This window comes from Galeopterus variegatus, unplaced genomic scaffold (assembly GCF_000696425.1).
Source record: "Galeopterus variegatus unplaced genomic scaffold, G_variegatus-3.0.2 Scaffold8442, whole genome shotgun sequence".
NCBI classification, from domain to species: Eukaryota; Metazoa; Chordata; class Mammalia; order Dermoptera; family Cynocephalidae; genus Galeopterus; species Galeopterus variegatus.
In genome coordinates, this window is record NW_007734553.1 from 21,312 (window position 1) to 30,745 (window position 9,434).

General features: G+C 38.6%; 1 protein-coding gene across 1 annotated transcript; it reads right to left on the reverse strand.

The window, feature by feature from the left end:
• Positions 1 to 154: 154 nt before the first annotated feature.
• Positions 155 to 8,582, reverse strand: LOC103608465 (arginine-fifty homeobox-like). Its single transcript, XM_008592891.1, is given in 3 exon segments — positions 155 to 349; positions 7,595 to 8,207; positions 8,209 to 8,582. Coding segments are annotated over 3 exon segments (1,182 nt in total).
• Positions 8,583 to 9,434: the final 852 nt, after the last annotated feature.

Genomic DNA, 9,434 nt, shown 5'->3' on the forward strand with positions numbered 1-9,434 from the left:
CCGCAGGCTCCGCCCCCCCGCCGTGGGAGGCAAGCCCCGCCCCGAGCCGGCCCTCGCTCGCCCCGCCCCCTCGCTCGTCCCGCCCCTTCCTCCCCCGCCGCACGGGAGGGCGACGGAGGCGGAGTGCTCTGGGACGTCAGAGGGCGGGAATAGCCTAGGCACCAATCCTAGGCTTGTAGGGCCAAGTTCCGTGGTCTCGAGGCGCGGATGAAATTTGAGGATAGGCCGAAGGAAAAGCCAATGAAAGGGGGAGGGGAGAATTTAGAAAAGTGTGTGAGGTATTTGACTGACAGCGGTTACTGGCCAGTATACTGGGAGGCCGTGTTTTGGGCTCTGTAATTGGCGCTACCTGTTGAAGGACGCAAATGCGAATCAATAGAATACCTGCAAGCGTGCGAACTTGGGCACCTGGAGTCCGAGGCAGCAGGGAGGGTGACCTTAGGTCTGGCTCTGGATAACATTGTGAATTTGGCAAATGTGCAGCTTTTCACCTCTGTGAGCCTCCCGCGCTCCAGGTGCATCTCTTGGGCTCCTCTCCCTGCCCTGCTATATGCACTCAACTTGTAACTGTGATTAACCCCTAAACTGTAACCTAATAAGGACTCAACAGGTCATATCTGCAGGAGGAAATTGTATTTCAGTAGTGTTTTGGAATATGCCTTCCAGATGCAAAAGAATTGATTGCTCACCTTGTTCCCTCTAATAAGTAGAATTGTTCCTTCCCCTCATCTTCACGTACACAAAGATATTTGTTTAATTTTTGTAAAGAAACGTTTCTTTCAGTAAACCGTGTCAAGAACATATTTTAAGCTTTTTCTGGGAGTCACAATAATCGTTTTGAAAGATGCACTGATTGGTTACCAAAAAAGAACCTCATCAGGATGGGAAAATTTGGTTCTGAGCCCTGACCTGCTATTGAATTGGGGAAAATTTGTACCTACCTGTCTTTGTGAAAATGAAGGGCAACTCAGGGGGCCATAGCTTACTGTAGACTTCAGTTTGGGCAACACAACAGAGCTCATTAGTCACCATCCCAAATATTGTCTTACATATTAACAGATCTAGGATGACTTCTTCTTTCTTTCCTTCTTTCTTTCTTTTCTTTTTTTCCCCTCTTTTTTTTTTTCAAGGAAGGGGATGGAAGGGAGAGACTTGAAAGAGAAACGACTTGTCTAAGCACATAGCAAGGAAATGGTGGAGATGGAATAGACCTGTTTTTCAGATCCCCAGCTCAATGCTCACCGTCTTGTTTTGAATTTTTCAGTACTCACTGTCCATTTTACTCCTTCTGTGACCCCTTATACCGCCTGGTAGTCTCTAATTGCCACAGCTAGACAGTAATCTTCCTGAAGATAGGTGCGGTAATTGTACATCCTAGCTTGTTTAGTACCTGGCACAATATTTCGCTTGTAACACGCACTTAAAGGGTTTTTGAACAGTTAGTTTCTTAGTGGTTATTAATTAAAGATTTATCAGATGGTACTGAATTATATCATGTTTGGGAGGGGTAAAAATAAGGGTGGAAACAAATGTCATGTCTGATGTAAAATAGATCTTGATACAAATTCTGTATTGGATTCCTAATAATATGCATCTTTGTCTTTACTCTCTCTTTTTTTTTTTCCTTTTTGTCTTTTTTACTGACCGGCAACGGGATCGCAACCCTCGGTGTTGCGTCCGCACCACGCTCAGCCAGTGAGCGGGAACCGGTCTCCACATGGGATCCGAACCCTCGGCGGCAAGCGGCGCACTCTCCAGTGAGCCACCGGGCCGGCCCTGTCTTTACTCTCTTTTCCCACCTTTTTTCCTCTCTTCTTCCTAGCCTATTGCTCACTTCAAAGCATTGGTGCTAATTAAGGCTAAAGAACTTGCTTTCCTCTATTTATGTCTGACTTTTATTTTTAAAGGGGTGGGGAGAGGAGTTTGCTCTAACTCTTTGCAGACAAGGCATTGTTGTCTAGAATAATGGATTTAGATGCCCTCCTTCCCCTCTTCAACAAGTTTACCTACAACCCCTTAATTGTCAAATAAATGAAAACAAGCCTATAGCAAGTGGTGGTTTGGTCTTTTTTAGGAGAGTGAAGAAAGAAGATACCCCAATTAGCAAATGAGATGTAGTGTTTGCAAGTAAAACCCCTTAAAGCACCCATCACCATACTGTCACTAACTAGGTGATGGTTTTTATTCTAAAAATTGGGGAAGAGCTGAGAAAGAAAAGGTACACAAAACAGATTGACAAAGACTGTTCTTGGGGACCCTGAAGGGAATTCAATGGCCTACTTGAGTTAAAAAGAGGTGACACAGTAGATGTCCTTTCAGATGGGACAACAAATAGGTATGGGAAGTGGAAGAAAAGCTATGTAAGAATATACAAATACTTCCAGATAAATATTAGAAGCCTAAAAAATTAAAATGCTTAGAGAATGCTTAGATTGTGGACCCTTTGGTACTTTTTAAAATATTTTTGTTTCTTCACAGTGAGTAGCACCATGCTTTACATATAGTAAATGTCCAGTAAATATTAATTTGAATAAATGACAGAAAGTAAAAATTTTAACATAATTGCAATCTCAGAGAGAGAGGCCCTGTAGACAGTATATTGTAATACCAATTCACAGACTGTGAACAAATAATAGAAATGAGCAAAAAGCAGAGTACATTGTGTATGCAAGGGAACAGCATAAACAATTGTAGCTTTAAAGTCTTACTAGGTGAGAGAAGCATCATGAACTATCTATGGAAGCATACTCATCCTGAATTAATTAAAAAGCAATAAGATGTTATTCTGTAAACCAGCTGGTAACAGGAAGGAGACCAGACCATAAAATATATCTGGTAAGTAATGTGGGAAACTGTAGAATTGGGTAAGGTAATAATAATGAGGAACTTCAATCATTCCACTGCAGACTGGAAGAATAGCTCATGAAGAGGAATTGCTGAGGTAGAGTTTCTGAATAAGCCATGATTTCTTCTTAAAATGACATGACAAGAATGAAGAACTGTAAGAAAGGAAATAGTTTAAACTTGGTCTTTGGAGCAAAATCATCAAATCATTTAAACAAATCTAATACATTGGAAGGATTTTTAGGATATGTGTTGAAAATATATTACTATTTACTTTAAGGGTTTGTGATCTTAGATTCAAGCCAGTAATGAAGCTGATAGAAGCTGTTTTTCACATCCAAACAATGATCAATTAATTGTAGAAAGTATGTACATGTGTAGCACTTCACAAAAGAGAAGAAAATTTACTAAACTGGCCAGGCTTGGAAAAACTAAGCCAGATTGACAAAACATATGTAAATAGTCCAATGTACATAAAAATAATGATAAGTTCTACTAGTTATTTAGCATCTATATGCCAAACACTGTACTATGAACTTTACAAACATCTCTTTTAATTTGATCCTTATTCTAATTCTATGAGATAAATATTGTCTCCCTTTTACAGATGAGGAAATTTGAGGTTCAGAAACACTTAAGAAATTCACCCAAAATCACTAGGTGGCAAATCCAGTCTTCAAATCTAAGGCTGCCTAATTTCTAAGATCATATTCTTTTTCACTGCCCTATTACTAACTACTACAGGATTAAACAGGAATTGAAATAGATAAAGGGGGTGGGAGGAGTCAATTCTTCTGAAATAGTGAATATATATATGTGTATTAGTTTGCCAGGGCTGCCATAACAAAATACCACAAATTGAGTAGCTTAAACAACAGAAACTTTTTGTTTAAACCTTACAGTTTTGGAGGTTAGAAGTCAAAGATCAATGTGTCAGTAGGTTCCTTCTGAGGCCTCTCTCAACAGCTTGCAGATGACCACCTTCTTTCCTTCAAGTCTCCCATGGTCTTTTCTCTATGGGCCCACAATCCTGTGTCTCTCTGTGTATCCAAATTTCCTAGTCTTATAAGGATACAAATCAGTTGGATTAGGACCCATCCTAACAGCCTCATTTTACCTCCAAAGATGGTCACATTTGAAGTAGTGAGGGTTAGAGCTTCGACACATGAATTTTGGAGGGACACAATTCAGCCTATAACAATATGATTACCAAATCTAATATTCTTTGAGGGGAGCATCTACTATGAGCTGGATCTGCATAAAAAATTTTACATTTAGTTTCTCATTTAATCCTCATAACAATCATGTATGGTAGCTTTTGAAAACTCCATTTTACAGGTGAGAAAAATGAAGCAAAGAAAGCTTAAGTAATAAGCCCAATACAATACATCTAGTAGATTTTGAAGCAGGAATCTGGACTCACATAAATTGTATACTATGAGCCTGGAAGACATTTTGTCAAATAAAATGAGCCAGTCACAGAAAGATAAATACTGCATGTTTTTACTCAGATGTGGAAGCTAAATTAGTTGCTCTCATAGGAGTAGAGAATACAATAGCGGTAACTAGAGGCTGGAAAGAGTAGTGGGGGAGGAGGGGATAGGGAAACCTCAGTTAACGAACACAAAATTACAGCTAAATAGGAGGAATAAATTCTAGTATTCTATAGCACTGCAGGGTGACTATAGTTAACAGTAATTTGTTCTATATTTTCAAATAGCTAGAAGAGAGGATTTTGAATGTTCCCAACACAAAGAAATAATAAATGTTTGAGGTGATGTATATTCTAATTACCCTGATTTAATCATTATACATCGTACACAGATATCAAAATATCACACCGTACCCCACAGATACGTACAGTTATCACATGTCAAATACATTTAAACTTATTTAAATAAATAAGTTAATAAATTTTAAAAATAAAAACAAAATCTTATCCTAAAGCTCTTATGCTGTTAGTTTTCTTTCAAGAAACCAAAGAAATCCTATTGTATAGTTGTTTGATATTAGAAAACTTAATTATGACAAAATTCAAGTATTAGGGTAAAATAAATGGAACAGAAAAAAGGGAAAATATCTGATCAGGAGTTTAGATACTAGAACTAAAAAAACATTTGGAAGTTGTGGGACAGTGAGTACTAGGAGCAGTAGACTTTGGGGATGGCAAGCTAAAGGCAGGTTCTTATCTCACAAGAAATTTCACTGTAATTTGAAATATATTAACAGGGTGATAGGGCAGTACCCCACCAAAACAGAAGAAAATCAGTTATTCAATAACTAATTAGAAATAGCAAGGCAGTACTAATTTGTTCAGAAAGGCTGTAGTCTGAGTGAATATCAAAACAGCTGGAAGGAGATTTGGGTGACAGGCAGGGTGATGATGTAAGACTTACCATAAGGCCACGCTGGCAATTGTTTATATCAGCAAGTGCGAACATTTCCAATCTGCTTTCTGTGCAGTACTGGGTCTGGAGCAACCTAATTTATCACCCGCTTCTGACTCCTCAATCAAGTTATATCACCATCCTTATTATTTGCCAGTCTAGGAGTTAGAATTTTATTAAGAGAACAGGGCTGAAAAAAACAGGATTCAACTAATCCTTTCTGGTAAAATTTTCAAGAGAATTAGGAATTCTTTCCTTCCTAAATCTTCATCTGACTTTTTTTCTGACACTATTATACATACTTCAGGAGGGGTGCTGGTTGATAGTTGTCAGCTTTCTATCACATAGCAGGGAATAGCAACCAGCATTAAAATCCCTTATTCAGCCTAGTCCAAGCTCACAAATGGGGAACCACGGGGTTAATTGAATAATGTCATAGCTCTCATGGGTTTCAGATAAACAGGCAGGGGTCATTAGGACAGAACCAAAACATACAAAGTATGGCTCAGCACACAATCAATAACAGAATTGCAAACAGAACTCATGCCTTCTAGGGCAAAACTCAAATATTTGCTATTAAACATGAAATTAAAATAAGCTCCTCGTCCATATTCTAAAATAGATTTTCATGTATCCATCCATCAAACCATGTTTGATGTGGTGAGAGAAGGGGATTTAGTGGTTGGACAGGCCTAAGTTTACTAGCTATGGCACTAAGGAGTGCTTTAAGCCTATAAGCTTCAATTTGTCCATATTCTAAAATAGATTTTCATGTATCCATCCATCAAACCATGTTTGATGTGGTGAGAGAAGGGGATTTAGTGGTGGGACAGGCCTAAGTTTACTAGCTATGGCACTAAGGAGTGCTTTAAGCCTATAAGCTTCAATTTCCCCTTTTATATAGGCACAAATGTAGGCTATTATAAGAAACAAATGAGGTTATGTATGTAAAAGTGATTTGTAGAATGCAAACCACTAACAAATATATTGTTATTATTTTCATTATTCTTTTAGTTCAGTGAAATAGTTTATAGGAATTGCCTTTAGATTTGAATTTACTTTCCCATTAATATTAGTATAAAAGTCTCTTTCAACTATGGGTTGACTGTAGCTGGAACTGAAGGAGAGAAGTGGTGTTTGGACTAGATGACCTTTAAGGTTCTTTCCAATCCAAAATTCTGTCTTTTAGTCTCTATAATCAGAGACTAAATTCTGATTTATTTAGTCAAGGTTCACCATACTCTCCCTAAACACTGCAAACCCTATTGAAAAGTTAATTAAGTGTACCCCTGTAGGTATTAGCCAACAGAGATGAACTGTAGCCTATGGTGGGCAAAAAACACAGGGGTTCTTGAAAGTGTCTTTCAACCAATTAGAGATTCCTGAAGATCACAGTTTTTTTAGTATTTCTATTTGTATGTGTGTACATGTATATCTGACTATAAAAGTAAGGTGTGCTTATTATAGAAAATCTAGCCATTTATCTCTAGTCTTTTCCAGGACATTTTTAAACAAATTGGAAGAGTTCAGCATATACTATTTTGCTTTCCATTTTTTTTCTTTTTAACTGGACATTTTGTTGTGTGAGTGTTGAGAAATGCTATTAATTTTGTAGGTTGATCATATAGCTGGAAAATGTGCTGAAGTGTTATTCTTAAAGTTAGACTATTGATTTTGTCAGTTTTCCTAGATTATCATCCTGTATTAATCCATTTTCTGTTGCTTATAAAAGAATACTTGAAACTGGATAATTTATAAGAAAAATGAAATTTATTTCTTACAGTTTTAGAGGCTGGGAAGTCTAAGGTCCAGTGGGCACATCTGGCAAGGGCCTTCTTCCTGGTGGGGCCTCTGCAGAGTTTCCTGTACCAGTTCTTATACCTCTTACTACTTCTGGACTCTTGTACTATATTAAAGTTAATGATAATGGTGATTTCCCCTCAAATTTTGACCAAAAAAAATTCCCTTTAAAAAACCCCAAAGCTAAAGACTGGAAATATGATATAAGTTTATAACCTTCTCTCACTAAAAGTGGATGACCCCTAAAACTAATGTCCCTCTTTTAAAAATTTCAAGATAGTTTTGGGAAGAGGGAATTTTGGAGTCTCACTGGTCATCTAAGGGATGAGAAAGGTCTTTCCCCAGGGAGAGTTGTAGGGCTGATTGTGTAGTATGAGCTTTACTTGGGAAAAAAACTCTAGTTTTTACAATATTTCCATGGAAATCAAAGTGATACTGACCCAGATATTTGCATTAAAAATCAGAAAAAGGAAAAAAGAGAGTCATATGCAAGAGGTAAGGAGATCTCTTTTCTAAATTGTCTGGTATTTACTAGGCTTTGATCAGAGAAATTGAAAGCCTACCATACTGGACGTGTTCTGGAATTCCAGGCTGTCTCTTCGACTATAGGCTGCAAAGTTTTGGCTTGCCATACTGGACCAGTTTTGGCTTGTCCTACTGGACTGAGTTTGCCAAGGAGATAGATCTACAGCTGGACCAACAGAAGCACTGAGAGAGGAACCCTGTCCTTGTAGCTGGGGCCTTGTGGGTGAGAGATACTGATATAGACAGTGGAAGGAAGAGCTGCATATCTCGTCCTCATCAGGAAAACTGTACAGTTCTATGATTTGGGCTATGTCATAGGCATCAGAGTACAAAGCAGGAACTGAGGCCACTAGCCTCTCCAACTGAGGATCTTGCATTTGAAAATCACTTGTGGAACTCCCAGTGAAGATAGAGTCCCGGGCCTGACTGGAAGGGCCTAAGGTCTGAGGAGGGAGGGAGCTATAGAAATCCAAAACCACAGGAAAAAGAGAATAAGGATTGGTGGATGTGCTCAGTGAGATGGGCATATTCTTCCTGGCTGAAAGGAATTGTTTTTGTTGTTTTAGTGATTGCTGCTGTTGCTGCTGCTGCTTCCTCAATTTGAATCGCCTGTTCCTGAACCAAACCTTCACTGTTGACTTCAATAGATTGTTTCAAAGCTAGTTTCTTCTGGAGATTTTTATCTGGGAACATGGTCTGGCTAAACAGAGCCTCCAACTCTTCATACTGTTTGTGGGTGAATGTGGCACATTCTTGATGCGTCTTCCATATTGAGGAATTGGCTTGATCCTGTGGCATCAAGTGCATGCTGGATTCACCCATGTTGATTAAAATGTGAGGAGTCACGAGGGGCATTCTGTTCATCAGGGGCACGGGACTAGCTGGATCCTGTGGTATCAAGTTCATGCTGGAATCATTCGTGTTGGTAAAAGCATCTGGCTGGTGATTCTCTGGGGCCATTCTGTTCATCTGGGTTTCTGAAATCTGGGATGGAAGGCCTGTTGTGAATCCCCATAGAGTGCCCATTTCCAATCTTGCTTGACATGTCTCCCTCTGGAAATGCAGTTTCTTTAGTTCCAGGACTGCACCAATTATAAGTAGGGATATGTATTTGTTTTCATGATGGCAATAACGAATTTAATGATGTCATTTCTTAATTAATTTTCATAATGGCTAACAAAGGGAAAGGATGTTAAAATTTTGTAAACGCTTATATTAATTATTAGCTCTGCTAAAATTGCCACACTAGAGTTTTAGAGAATAAGCCAGGATACCAGCATGACTTTGCTTTACCACAAGCAAAACAGAGTCATGAGGGTAAGAGAAGAGGGAGTGAATTCTCGCCTGCCCAATTAGAGAAGCTAAGACAAGAACCCTTTAAGTGGGTCCTCTCTGGCCACACAGGATAAGCTTTCTGTTCCAATCAGCTCCTTGGCTACCTTGGACTGACAAAACATTATTGTTCTCTTAACCTTTGCTGAACTGAAGAGCTTTACAAGTATTTTTTCAGTAACAATTGGAGTGATTTATGGGTTTTTCTCCCTCTAGCTCTCCTCAGTTAGAAAAACAAATTTTGTTTCTCAGCCTCATTCTTTCCTCCTCATTATTCCCAGTTCTCCACTGTCTTTAGCCATAACCTTCTTTATTTAATGCAAATATTACTTTGTTTTCCAGTTTTTCAAGTGTGTCTGTGTCTAATGTGCCTTAATTATGGAGACCAAATACATTGAATTTTCTGGGACAGTTCCCATTTAAAATATTCTGCACCATTGTTTTCTTAAACTATCAAAAAACCATTCAGTTTCTCAACAAATACCATTGTTTTCCATGATGTTGATTTCAAAGTTGAGTGGCAAAACCTATGGAAGAGAGGATACA